Source organism: Pithys albifrons, chromosome 15 (genome assembly GCF_047495875.1).
Source record: "Pithys albifrons albifrons isolate INPA30051 chromosome 15, PitAlb_v1, whole genome shotgun sequence".
Lineage (NCBI taxonomy): Eukaryota > Metazoa > Chordata > Aves > Passeriformes > Thamnophilidae > Pithys > Pithys albifrons.
The window spans coordinates 8,007,063-8,021,276 of record NC_092472.1 but is presented as its reverse complement, the minus strand read 5'-3'; the positions used below and the strand labels follow the sequence as shown (position 1 = coordinate 8,021,276).

General features: G+C 49.5%; 1 protein-coding gene across 1 annotated transcript; it reads right to left on the bottom strand.

Moving 5' to 3' along the window:
• Nucleotides 1-561: 561 nt before the first annotated feature.
• GRXCR2 (glutaredoxin and cysteine rich domain containing 2) lies at nucleotides 562-3,552 on the bottom strand. Its single transcript, XM_071570525.1, has 3 exons — nucleotides 3,208-3,552; nucleotides 1,499-1,714; nucleotides 562-741 (listed from the first exon to the last, which is right to left on the bottom strand). Exons 1-3 carry the CDS (start codon nucleotides 3,550-3,552, stop codon nucleotides 562-564), a joined length of 741 nt encoding a protein of 246 aa, XP_071426626.1.
• Between the last annotated feature and the right edge of the window lie 10,662 nt (nucleotides 3,553-14,214).

Here is a 14,214-nt window from a genome sequence, read left to right as displayed (position 1 = left end):
AGAGTTAACAGACAGAGTTAACAGCAAAGACAGCATCACTTTCAGTGTGCAGCAAGTTAAAACCCAGGGGAGGCACTGCTTGTACAAACAGCATGGGCACTTGTACTGTTACCAACTGCACTGGCACCAATTACATACCTGTACCAGTACTTATGGCTGCACCTACCCCTGCTGCATTTATTGATGGAGAACTTGAAGGTCAGACCTGGCTGTGCCAGGGACCAAGTACCCCGGGAAGGGATAGTGCCAGCACATGGACTGTTTCAGCTCAGTTCCAGGTGCAGAGACATTTACACAGATGCTTAACCTCCAAACGCTGACCATTTCCTCTGGGTTGGGGATACATTCACCCTGCAGACACTGGGGTCAGGCCGATTCCAAGGCTGGACAGGTACACAGGGAAGACTGGAGGAACGATCAGGAGCACAGGTGCAGTTTCATACCATGAGATACGCATAACGTGCCTTTCCCATAATTTCAAACCTTGCCATAGTGAGGCTGTCGAAAGGTTAAATAATTCCAGGTTTTCCACAAACCCTGGTGATGGTGCTGGCAGCCCAGTCAGGCAGCACAGATCTGGCAGGGCTGCAGCCCACTCTCGTTGCACGCCGGACACCGCAGAGCCCGGTAGGACTCTCTAAATCTGTTTGCCAGCATTGAGAACTTGCTTCCGTGGCACAGTGAGCAGGGAGCAGAGCCTGAGCCTTTACACTGTGAACAACCATGTTCAGCATCATCCTCCTGAAGGAGACAGAGCAGGGAAAAAAAATCTGTTAATGGGTGTGAGACACCAAAGTCAGGAACACACTTGAAAGAGGGAATTCTGTCTTCTGGACACCTTGCTTCAAGTTGTTTCTTGTGTCTGCACCTCTGTCCTGTGGTGCCAGATGGCCTCTTTCAAATCCCACCTTGAAATTCCTGGGGGAAGAAGGACCTTGGTGACCTGTGCTCAGCAGAGGCTGGACTCGGCTCTGTGAAAGTGTATCTGCCCCTCATAACATTAAGTGTTGTGGGATCAAATTATGGTCAGACTAATTGGGATTCTGCTCAACAAAGATTCCACCATGAGAGAGTAAGTGGAAGGCACAATCTTATTTCAGACAATATTAAAATTTTAGCCTACAGCAATCTCAGCCACAGAGCAGTTGTGTTTAGCCTTGTGAGAGAAACTCTGGCCTGCCCTTATCCCACTGGAAGAGGTGACACAGGATGGACCCCAGCCAAGCTACATAAACATCAGTCACCTCCAGGGGAAGAATCCAGTGGGAGACATGAGCATCTGGAACCAGCACAACTGTCCCCAGAGCACAGACTGCAGCACAGCATTGGTTGTCACCTCCTGAGGGCAATGAGGAACAAAGTGATGATTTTAATCCAAATTTATCTAGAAGCCAGATACAGAGATAGATGGGGCTTGGGTGGGAAAACTCTGTGGTTTAACCAAGGCTGAGACAACCAATTGTCTTAGGCATAAAAAGCACTTTCCATTTTCTCTTACCAGCACATATTGGTTGCAGGTGACATTTTTTTCCACATCTTTTTTATGTCCACCACCAAATATTTCTTTCCTCTCATGACACATGAAGGTACAGTCATTTATTCCCTCAGTTTGGATGATTCTTCTCATAAGCTCTTTCTGGTCCATTGGTGCACGGATGATTTTCAGGTTATTAGTGTAGATGATGATCTTGCCAAAATCTACAACTGGTGAAGCCTGAAGAAGAAACTTATCAGTGTCTCACCAGTATAAATTCACTCTGCTAAACACTGATGATCCCTGGGCCTCTAGAAAAACATTCCCTTCTCCCATCCAGCTCCTCCACCAATCCCAGAACACCCAGCAGAGCCATGAACGGACAGTCCTAATGGGTGAATTTGCATTCTTTTCTAGTTATTTTAAAGCTAAACCTAGCACAGTCAAATATTTTCCCGAGAGCAACATTTTGCTGACCTGGTCCCTCCTTCCCCCTCTCTGAGTGTCATATGGAGTTACCAGGGCCTATTGTTTTACACACTCTTCATATTTCACTTCTGTTTAAGTATCCCTGTTAAGAAGTGATGCAAAAGGAGATGTTCTCCTGAAAAATGCCCTGCCAGAGTCACATGAGTTGACACAAGGTGACTGGTGCTCTCCTGGCAATGTGGCACCAGGTTCTCTGTGGGGAGAAACATGAGGGGGAGGTAGGTGAGCACAAGTCCTCACCAGCTGCAGAAGGTAAGAGCCTCATGTTACACAGACATGGTATCTCCAAACACCAAGTGCATGTTGATACAACACAAACTGGTACTGGACAGCATGGTTACTCAAGGTATCTGTGGCTGGAGAGTCTGGGGAAGGGAGAGGAGCATTACCCAAAAATGCAGGACAAATTAACAGGGTGGATAAGATCACAATACTGCTCTGTCTTTGGGCAGGAGAGATTCATCACGGTTTGATGTTTTCAGGTAAACTAGATGTCCAGTGTATCAACTAAACACAGGTCAAATATCAGTCATCTAGGTTTCCCACATGCAGCTTTGATGAGTACAAAGAATTAACAGACTTTTAATGTGTTCAAATCCAGGCCATAAAATGTGTTTACGTGTATCAAATATGTACTGCCTCTCTATTAAGACTAAAGAGACATTTCTCTATCAGCGGCATTAATTACATGTTAACAAAATAGCCAGTGAAACTAAGCTGGGACTGTCCAAGTAGCTAAAAGGGAATTCTGACTGCTGGAGGATGAGGATGCCTGGCTTGCAGGCTCTTGGTGCCCTGACACTGGCTTTCCTGGCAGCTGAAGTCATGCAACTTTAATGTTTTAAATATACCTAATATCCAGCTTACATTTGACTGCTCTAGATACAGTAAGATTCCTATTCACAGATATCAATATTTATGGAAATGTTATATCTTATTCTACCCAATGGATAGATACAGATCAGCACCAGGAGAAGCCAGAGAACACATGGCGCACAGCTGGCAGGTGCTGTTCCCTGCTGACAGCACTACTGCAGATCCTGCCACACATGGAATATGTGGCATACAAAATTCCTGGGATAAAGTCTGGGAATTTACAAACACACTTTTCAAGTCCTGGACTGACAAAACTGAGTTTTACGTGGATGAGGTTCCAGGACGAGACTCCTGTCACCGCATTACTCTAAACATGATTTAGCCTGAGGCTGGTTCCCAAAGAGGGCACAGCCCTGGGCATCACTTACCCTGCAGTGGCTGGCACCGAGCTGGCAGTCGCTGAGCAGGGGCAAGGTCGCCGTGAGACTGTGTTTCTGATCCTCTCTGAGGATGCTGATCCGCTGGGCAGTCAGTGCTGTGGGCCAGTAGAGCCTGTTCTCCAATGCTTCCCCAGCCGCACAGAAATGGTCCTCTGGCTCAAAGCTGGGGCGCAGGAACCTCCGCGAGTGCTCTTTGGCTGGGGGCTCCAGCTCCTGTCCATCTTCATAGACTTGTTTTAACACTCGACCACTGTAAGCTGAGGATATTTTGAACCTCACCTTGCGCGGCCGTCCCTCGTGCCACTGGCTGAGTTTCTTCTGGGGCTCATCCATTATTGGGATTTCAAGCTGCAGGTCCTGGAGATCAACTCCAAAAGCTATGGATCCAAAAGAAAATGCTCCCAGCTTTCCACCACCACATGATGTATAATTCAAGATTTCTAGTAGTTCCTCTCATCTTACAGCATAACTGACACCACCATATTAAATATTGATAGAAATTCACAAAGAGAAAATATCACTGATAGGGAAGTCAAAGGCAGGTTGGTGAGTGGAGGCCAGGATGGACACCACAGGATGAAAGGAGTTAACCTAGAAGAAGAGGATTAAATAGGAAACTCTGCCCATGTTCTGAAACCATGGAAATGTTTCTGCCATGTGCTGTGATAAGAACTGCCCCAAATACAACATCCCAGCAGCTTTTCACAATTTTCTGACAAGGTGAGAAGTTAAAAAGACAAGTTCACAGAAAAAGCAATCCAGTCTCACAAATTGAAAATGTGAATAATTCCTCTTCCATTCTTGCACTGAAACCCTCAGAGTACAAAGCTCCATTTCATTTTAATCCACTGTGTTCCTCTACAGGTTTGTGAGATCTAATTAAGATTTTCTCTCTTTTTAGCTTTCAATCCCTGTTTGTAATTCTTGCTGCCTTTTAGGGCCTTTTTGACCATTCTGGGTTTTCTTTTTGTTTTAGAAGACAGTCACCTGTTGAGAACTCACTGCTTACCTGCAGGTCCTTGCCTAGCTTGAGGAGCACAGGAGGTGCAGCTACCTCAGTTCAGTCCTGCCCTTTCCTAGGAGGCAAGGTGGGGTTTGCCGAGGTGCTGAGCAAAAGGGGATGAGACCCCTGCACTGGGCAGGTTCCTGCTCCACACAGCAACAGCTTTGCAGGTTACCCCCAACTGAGAGACTTCAGTTCCCCAACACTCCCAGACCTCCATCCCCCAGCAGTGAGCTATGGCCCAGGCATCTTCCCATGACAGGCTCCTCTGTCCTTTTGAGAGGAAAAATAAAGAGTATGAGTGGTACAAAATCATCTATGGAATACCTGCTGTCTGGGCTTTAGACATCTCCCAATACCTACTTATATCAAGTACACACAACAGGAATTAAAATCTTTTTTTTTTTCAATTCCAAGGTTTCAGTAAATTTCCATCACTACATGCAGCCTCATTGAGTGAGACTTCACCTCAGCAGGAGGTAGGCAGAGAGCTTCATTCATCTTCTTTCAGTTCAAACGCAGCACTTTTAAAGCTTAAGACTCTCAATAGGTTAATTCATTACATTTATTCAGAGTTTGTTGATGAAATTCTAGGAGGATAGTTTAGAAAATGCCTGCTAATAATCCACCACACAGACTTTCCACTAACCAGTCTCCACAAGCAGTTTCTGTCTTGACAGACTCTGCTCTTGTGGGTCCCTTGGGCCACTGGAAGCCTAACCATAAGGACATGTAAAATATGCATCTTGCACCAAAAGAACATGCCTGAGCACGCCTGGGTAAACACACAGCCCCGGAGACGCCCTTGGCATCTCCAAAACCGTATTGTAATGCTGATGCCAGGCTCCCATCCTATCTCACACAGGAGGATCTCACTTCATATGAAAACCTTGATTTGCATGAATCACACTCTGTTCTTGCTGCATTCACTTGGGAAGCTTGATCCACCCCTTTCCCTGTGAGCCCTGATGAATCAGGCCTTGGAAGTGCTGCTTTTCAAAGGGTCCCCAGTGGCCGTAATCTGACATAAATCACATATGAGAGATACCTTAATTGGAGTTCATTTTCTTTTGATTAAGAGAACAATCAGACAGGAAAGGAAGTTCAAAGCACAGCAACGAGAGAACAGAGTATGAGCACCACTGCAAGCAGAGCAAAGCAACTCCTGGCCATACAGTTACTTACAGGTGCTGTCATAGCACAATCCACCTGGCCCCATAACTGTCTCACTGGAACACACTGTTCCTGCAGGACAGTCAGCTGTGCACAAACACCCTGTAGCTCCTGTGCAGGGCTGTGGTTGAGAGAAATTCAGCCTTCTGTCCAAGAGTCCTGCAGCCACACACTCTCCATGTCCCCCCAGGGCTGGGACACAGAGGCTGCAGTTCAGGCTGTTTGTTCCTCACTCCCACAGCTACACCCTTCGATTATGTGTCTGCAAAGATGAATCTTGCAAAGAAAAGGTTCCCAAACAGACTTTCTGCATTTCTTAGCTGTTCTGGACAACTCAGGCCAATCTTTCCACATTAAATATCCCAAACAGGGATTCTTCTAGTAGGATGCTTCATGAGGCTGTCCCTAAAGCGGATTCCATCCCTCTCCAATCCTGTGCAATGCAGCATGTCAGGGGCATTGTGATGCTGGCAGTGGTGGGTATAGGACTGGGGGGGGGGGGTGTGGAGGAGCCCCCAGTGCAGCTCTGCAGCTCCAGGGGCCACGGGGGTATTGTTCCCTGCAGCTCCCACAAGGCTTACTAAAAATGAAAGAATAATAATTTTGCATTCAATAGTGAAATCATTAAGTTTCACAATCTAGATCATCATGGCACTATATTTGACTTCACACTCTGTTCCACTGCATTTTAATGACATCTGTCTTTCAAGCGTGGGGCCTCTCCTTACCCTCTTCCCCACAGCAGGAAGAGGAAGGATCGGGGAAGCCAGAGGCTCCACAGAACAAAGAACCAACCCTTACCCTGAGGAGCACAACACACTGGGTTAGATCTACTGAAGCAAAGCAGAGCCAAAAGAAGAGCCACAGTGAGCTGGACTTGGGGCTTTGAAGGCATGTTTCCACCTGCATGTTTTGCAGGAAAATGTTTTGTTGTGTTGTGCTTCCTTAGAGCAAGCACTGCAGCCCTCCTTCCCGTGGGAGCACAGGGAGGCAGCCAGCAGAATGGGCACAAGCACTGGGGTTTCAGCTGCAGCAATGCACAAAAACCCCAGTCCCTGCCCCACTGCTCACATCAGCCCAAGCACATGCAGCATCCTAAAGCAAAGTGCCAGAACACTGAGGATGTTTCCCAATATGGCATGTGGCAATCAGAAAAAGTAAGGCTTGGGAGGGCTTTTGCAGGCAGCACAGCCACCACTCCCTCTGCCTGGCAACCTGTGCCTGGATTTCATCATTCCTTGTGCCAGGAGATACTGGCATCTGCAGCTAGAAGTGAGCCTTAAAAAACAGAAGTATTCTGCAAATTACTGCTCTGGAGTTTCCTATTCAGCAGCATTAAGACAGTCTCAGCTAAGACTGTTTTGTACTGGGGCCTTACAAACCCATCCACATGAGCCATGAGCTTTCAACTGTGTCTCATTTATCTCTGCCAGCAGCTCATAACATCTGTAATCTTCTACCTGATATTAAACATCACATCATCTTTTAAATGAACAATTTAAAGAGTCTGAAGAATTTTCTAAATACGAGATGCCCCAGCCAGACTGGGGTCCATGTAGATTGCTTAGTGCTGGTTGTGTAATGTTCAGGGTTTGGTTTAGGATAACCAGGGTGGGAGCAACTTCAGGAGGTACCCAATCCAGCCACACACTCATTGCAGCCTGGTCAATGTTCCTGCTCCTACGAGATGCATAGCACTGGACTTGTTTAATATCATTAACAGAAAATGGGCACAAAAGAGCAACACATGTGAACTGTAACAGGTGGCACCAACACAAGCAGCCAGGCACTCATTACCCGAACACCACCATTTCCAAATCATGGAAAATACTGCAGGATTGGCTCAGGTGTAGGCTCTGATGTTCAGATTTGGAGTCACTAAGCCATGTTTCCAGCTGGAGCATGGAATCAACCTGACCTGTACAAAACATTGCTGGAGTCCCTGGCCATCTTCATCCTCTGCCAGAGACTTGCATAGAAATCCTTGAAGTACTAAGCAGGCAGCTTGTTCCTGCTGTGAAACACAGGGACAGGCACAGGTCTCGCAGAAAATACAAGGAGCTGAAGCTGGGGTTTCCCTCCCTCCCAGTGAGAGCACACCCCTGGCTCCCACAGCCAAGGAACCTATTTGGCTCCTGTGCAGGGTCAGTAGGTACAACCCAGCACCCCCACTCCCCTCTGGGCTTGGGGTGCTCAGTGCTGTCCCTGTCCCCCAGAGCTGTCCTCTCACTCACTAGGAACACGTGCATCCTTTGGGAATCAGCTGCTGATTGCTCACCATCAGCCCTCACCACAGGCATTCCCAAGCATCTCTCCTCCTGTATCCAAACCCCTCTAAGAGGGCTGAAGCCTATCGTCAGTACGTCCCACACAGGCTGAGGGACTGAGACACAGCAGGAATGAAGCCATGGGTGCTGTGGAGAGAACCAGAAACCTCGTGCATACAGCAGCTAAAGCCAGACTAATTGCATATGGATTTAGCTCACGGTTGGATTCTCTGATGTCTGTTACAAGGCATTTGGACAACATCAAACATCTCAGAGAGTCCTGAGCACCTAACTGGATCTGAACTAAGGCATGATGTCGTGCTGCATCATCTCCCTTCATGAAGGGGCTAACAGGGTTTCCTTCTTTTGTGCTCAGCCTCCTGTTTTCATAATCACAGAATATTTAAAATTCTGGCTGTTTTTACACTCCACTGAGCTGGATTCACAAGTTATGAGGGTGCACAGACACAGAGCTACACGTACACACCTCCACACACACAATGAGTTCACAGGGCTCCATTTTTCTATGAATCCAAGCTAAGAAGGTTCCCTTCTACCAGCACAAGGCAGGGCCCGCCACACATTCCTGGAGGCTGAAGTCAGTGGGAGTGGAAGACGCCCAGCACCTCCAGGAGAGCAGGCAGGCTCCCTGATGAAAGCCAGTTTATTCTGTACCCACCTTAGCCCTGGAGACTCTTACCTGGGCAGGTAAGAGTCCTAAGTAAGCATAAAAATCCTGAAGTCACAAAGAATCAAACAAAAAAAAAGAAAAAAAAAAAAGAAAAGCAGGGAAAAGCTTCAAAGAGGGAAATTCCCAGTGGTTGGGTTCTACCTATGGAGACAGATCTCCCTGGGTTCCTCCTGAGAGCAGCAGCACAGCCTAGGACCAGAGCCCTTAAGAACACACATGCAGAGGGCAGGGAACAGCCCGGGCACTGGCCATGGCCTGGGGGCACTGGCCATGGCCTGGGGGCACTGGCCATGGCCTGGGGGCACTGGCCATGGCCTGGGGGCACTGGCCATGGCCTGGGGGCACTGGCCATGGCCTGGGGGCACTGGCCATGGCCTGGGGGCACTGGCCATGGCCTGGGGGCACTGGCCATGGCCTGGGGGCACTGGCCATGGCCTGGGGGCACTGGCCATGGCCTGGGGGCACTGGCCATGGCCTGGGGGCACTGGCCATGGCCTGGGGGCACTGGCCATGGCCTGGGGGCACTGGCCATGGCCTGGGGGCACTGGCCATGGCCTGGGGGCACTGGCCATGGCCTGGGGGCACTGGCCAGCCAGCCCCCCAGGACCACATGAGGCTACAGAGGGGAAAGGGGCCAGGGCAGGGAAACAGCTCTTTGCTGGATAAAGCCACCTCACATCATAGCTAAGCAATGAGGAATATTGGACTGCCCATGGCTCAGGTACAACTCCCAGAACTATAGACGTGGAAATTGGTCTGCCAGCCCAGTGTAACTCCACCACGCAGACTCCAGCCCCACAGTGCTCTTGAGCAGCCCGGTCATCCTTCCTAGACTTCCTCTCACTTGGAGCACTGCTCTGCAAGCAGAAGCTGTGGGAGAAATCAACTCAAACTGAGCTTCCAGGTCACAACACAACCAGAACAAGATGCAGAAAAGAGCTAACCTGGTAAATTCCTCACAGCAGCCACTTATCTCAAGCACTCTGTCCAATTCTTACTACTCCATACTGCTTCTCTTACACCACACTATTCCCTCCTGAAGGTAGAGCCTTTGGAGCAGCAGGATTATAACCTGCACCTGGCTGCAGCATTCATTGGTGGCCAGAAGCACCTGGGAGCAATAAGATGATGAAGCATTGCAAGCAGTGGGGTCATTTGCACCTGTGTTTAATTAGATAACTGCAGGTTGATGTTTTCTGTGGTCAGACCTGCACAGAGAGCAGTTTTCAAGGGCCTGTAAGGTGGTGCTCAGGTCCATGCTACTAGAAAACCCTGATTTCTTGTTGCCTGCAGATTCAGCGTTTATTGGGCAGATCTTAGAGAAGGAGGATGTGGTGCTTGGTGTTCTGTAGTTCTGCTCTGCAATGTAGGGGAAAAAGGGATGAATGTACCCGAAATCCCAGGGTTGGTGCCAGGCATCCAGGCACTGTTGGCTCGGAGGACCAGGGGCTCACAGGCAGCTTCAGCTCCCAAAGAGGGGGGCACTTGAGCAGAGGGTGTCCAGTGCCCTTCCCTACCCAGCAGGAAGTTCCAGACCCAGGCTGTGCAGCTCAGGGGTGTTTGGAGCCTATTTTGAGTCTGGCTCACAGTCTCAAAGGCCTGGTGTCAGCTTTAATCACCCCCATTCCATTCCACTGCAGACCTGAGTGCAGAGACCAGATGGCAGCAGGAGGAGGAGGAGGAAGAAGAGAAGGAGGAGGTCCAGGTGACCTTCCCAGTCACAGGGAGGACATGTCCATCCACTCACTGTTGCTCAGCCTGGCTCCACCGCCAACTACTCCTAATGACTCTTCAACAAACACACAACAATCTGTCTTCAGGAAAATCAGTGAATAAATTTAATTTAAAAATACTTTTCTATTTCTGTACAGGCACTGCTCTGCTCCAGCTACTTCAGAATCAGCTAAGCCTTCCCAGTACCCAACAGCCAGATTGCACAAGGCTGTAATGGCAAAACATAGCACTTAACCCTCCATGAGCTTAATAAATAGCTCCCTAACCCCTCTTCTTAATGGACATGCAGATGGCTTTTATCTGTTAGATAATGTACATGTATCTCATGAAGGGGAAAAAAGTAAAAGAAAGCCTTAAACACCCAGCTGTCAGTGGGTTTGTCCCTCTGTGTGCCCCTGGGGGGCTGTGGGACAAGTTTTGGGAGAAGGGAGGGGGTGGCCACTGGCTGCCGCCTGGCAGAGGGGACCAGGCATAGGTTTGTCAGAGAGAAAATTTTAGGGAGGCTTTTGCTCTGCCGGCTGCGGGTCCCCATATTCTGCACATCCCTGCAGAGTCACGCTGGCCTAATTATGTCTTCAAGCAAATGCAAAGTACTTACTGAATGTGCCGGATTCTGCCCATTGGCACCAGCCGCGTGTACAGACCCCACCACAGCAGCTGCTCGCTGTGGCTGATGGACACTCCCACAGGACCAATGACCCTGTGCCAGGCGAACACTCCCCTCCTGGCCCTTGGGGTCCAGAGGCACAGGCAGGTTCTGCCATTCACCCCCTTCAGCAGCAGCACTGGGCGTCATGTTTGTAGGTGGATGGGAGGACAGGCTGCCAGCTCAGATCTGTAATCTGTAACAGCTTCTAAGAGGCACCCCCTCTCCATGCCCTCCAGGAGCTAAAAACAGCCTGAAAGGTCCCTCTTCCCTTGAGAAGGAGGCATGTGGCATCCACTTGCACAGTGTAGAGTGGCAGAGGCTTTTTATACCCCCTGGAAGTGCTACCATACCCTGCCCTGTCATGGCACACATGGTCCCTGCTGTGGCAGCACTGCAGCAATCATTGAACCTTTGGTGCCCAGGGTGGGGCACAGGGGCCCTGATGTCCATAGGGTCAGATACCAGGCATTGGGTTGGCTGGTGGGATGAAGGTTGGGGCAAGGGGGATGGTCTGGGGTACATGAGACAAGGGATAATGGAGAGAAGCTCCATTCAGTTGTTCATGCTCTTCCTCACAACTATTTCTAGTGGAGAGCCCAGAGGGACCCAGAGGCAAGAGCCACCCCGTCATTGCTGCCAAAGGGACTTCTTGGGAGTGCATCACTAGACCAGCAGGATGTTAGTCCTGCTGGAGAGCCCTCTGGCACAGCCAGCATGCAGGGAGTCAGCCCAAGGACATGGCATCCTGAGGGTAATACAATCCCACTGGAGTCCCACCCTGGAAAGAGTGGAGGCATGTTTGGAGAAGAGTTTGGAGTGAGGAAATGGGAGAGAGACTGGGGCTCTCACAGGCACTTGTGGGACAACCTGAAGAAAACAAACCTCATGCTTCTTGCAATGGCACATCTCACCAAACCTCAAGAGTTGGCAGCAAGAAACACTGCCATGGACCCTCCATGCTCTCAGCAGTGACAGGGTGCATGGATGACCCCAACCTTTTCTTCCAAGGAGTTATGGACAAGTTCCCATGTCCAGGCATGCTCAGCCTGTCCCCAGCACTGACATTGTTCAGATGGACAGGAACACACCCTGGACAGCACAGCTCCTGTGAGATGATGGGGACAAAGTGTGTTCACTTTGGGATCCATAGGAGTTTCTGAGTCAACACTGGAGCTGGTGGAAGCCAAAAAAGGCAGCTCCTGGGGGAGACATATGCAGCCACTTGGCATGGAAGCAAAGACAGGCACATACATAGTTTCTCAGTTTCCAGCTTCATGATAGACCTCTTTGATTAAACAACCCTTACAATACATATTTCAGCAGTTCCATCCTTTGAGTACCAGGCATCCCTTCCCTGGGAAGCTGCAGAGGGCTCCTGCAGAGCAGCAGGGCCAGGCCAGTAGCCGGCCATGCCCAGGCAGGAGCCCTGCCTGCAGCCCGAGAGCAGCGTCCTCCAGACCAGGCATCCCGCTGCATCCAGCCCTGAGTTAATTACAGCATTGGCATCAAACAGAGACTGTTGAAATGAAAGGGAAGGATGAGCAGCTTTCTAACTCTGCCTTCATTTTTTAACCCAAATTACAAGACGCGTTGGAAGGGAGAGGCAGTGGCAGATAATAAAGTTCAATGGGATGGTCTGAGTGTGAAGTGGAGAACCAGGAAAGCCTCACATACTGATCCCAAATTGGATACTGATATGCTGCGTGGCCTCATCTCCTGGTTTGCTCCATGTAAAGTGTTGGGGGATGCTTAGCCTGAGGGGCGTTCCACAGATGAATTAGCTTTTGGGAAGCGCTTTGAAGATTCAACATAGTATATAAACGTAAGTGTTAGTAGAGGCAGCTTTTGTATTGCAGCAGAACCAGAGACTGCAGCCCAGATTGGAGTCTCACTTGGATGTTGCGGCAACTCTGGGTTGTAAAAGTGCCTGTTCCTGCCTGGGAGATCCACAGCCCATGCCCCAGGCAGGCAGAGAGGGGCCAAAATCACTGTGAGACTCAGGGGAGCTTGCCCAGAGCATATCCCTGATGGCATTCCCAAGAGATGGAGAGCACAGGGGGCTTTCTGCAGCCACTCATATAACAGAAAACCCCCGGGAGCCCCAGACCCCTGATTCCCTGGACCCCTTGAGTGTGCTCAGCACTGCAGGATCCCCAGGCCTGGGCCCTCCCGCCTGCACGGTGGCTGGATGCTCTGAATGTGGCTGGTGATTTCACTGGGAACGGTGTACTGCACTGTGCAGGCATGTTCTCCTGGCAGAGCCTCAGTCCCACTCCTTGCTGTGAGAGTGCAGCTAATGCAGACTGGCCCTTAAAGTTCAGGAAAACTGAAGGAGCTCTCAACAAACAGATCTGGTCGGAGATAAGCTGGCGCACAGAGAACCAGCCACTCGCTTCCTTTCCAGCACCTGCCCAATGCAGGATACTTCATAATTCTGTTTCCTCTCTAATCAGACGAAAATACAACCTGAGCGCTAATCACAGAGCACAAATAGAGAAGAATATGTAAAAAAGAAAAACAACCTTCAAAACCTTTGTTTTCAATAACGTTTATGTCATGCATTACATTTACAACCTCCTTCGGAGGAGCTGATGTTGTTTCCAGCATCATTCATTAAATAGTGTGCATCCAGCACACATCACCATATGACAGACTACAAAGAAGCACCAAAGCAAAAGGAAACTTGAGATGAAACAGAGTGAGGTCATTGGTTCCTGGCATATCCTGAAGCTGTTTGTCAACAGTTTAATTTACCCAAATGGCCACAATATTAAAGAAAGAAAAGCTTTGTTTTGACAAAATCATGATCTAGGGGGAAGAACTTCCGGAAATACATATTAACCCTTTCCACACTGAAGTTCTGAAGGATTCTGAGAGGAGGGCAGGAATGGCTGCTGCCTGGTGGCTTTATATGAGAGATCTTCAGATTTAGTCTTCTCTAGTATTCATAGTATTTGTAGGCTGTAAACACTTCTGAGACACGGCAGGGTTTGTAAGGAAAAGTCTTACACCTTTGCTGCTTCTCCTGCTCTCCTTAGGCAATCCATTGGTATGTGCAAGCTGGCAGTCCAGAGACAGGAATGCAGCTGATAAAGGGAATGCAAATCACAGATACCACAAGATGGTCCCTGGTCTCCCATGGCACAGCCAGTGCCTCGCTGGGGCAGGAAGGTGTCCCTCAGACCCCACGTGGCTGTTGCGGGGCTCAGCTCTCACTGCAGCACAAGGACACCCTTCCTGCAGGAAGTGGTGGCAGGTGCTGGACGTGCTCAGCACCCAGTTGTGGCCCCTTCACCTCTGCACAGAGTCCATCACGGACTCACCTGGGATTGGGAACACCAGGAGCTGCTGGAGCCCAGGCGATGGCACCAAAAGTTGCCTAGCCCTGGTAACCAACACAGTGTCCGGTTCCCCCTTTGTCCCATAGAGTGGTTGCTGTTGAGATGAGCATTTGTAGGAAAGAGTGACCGGAGCAGTC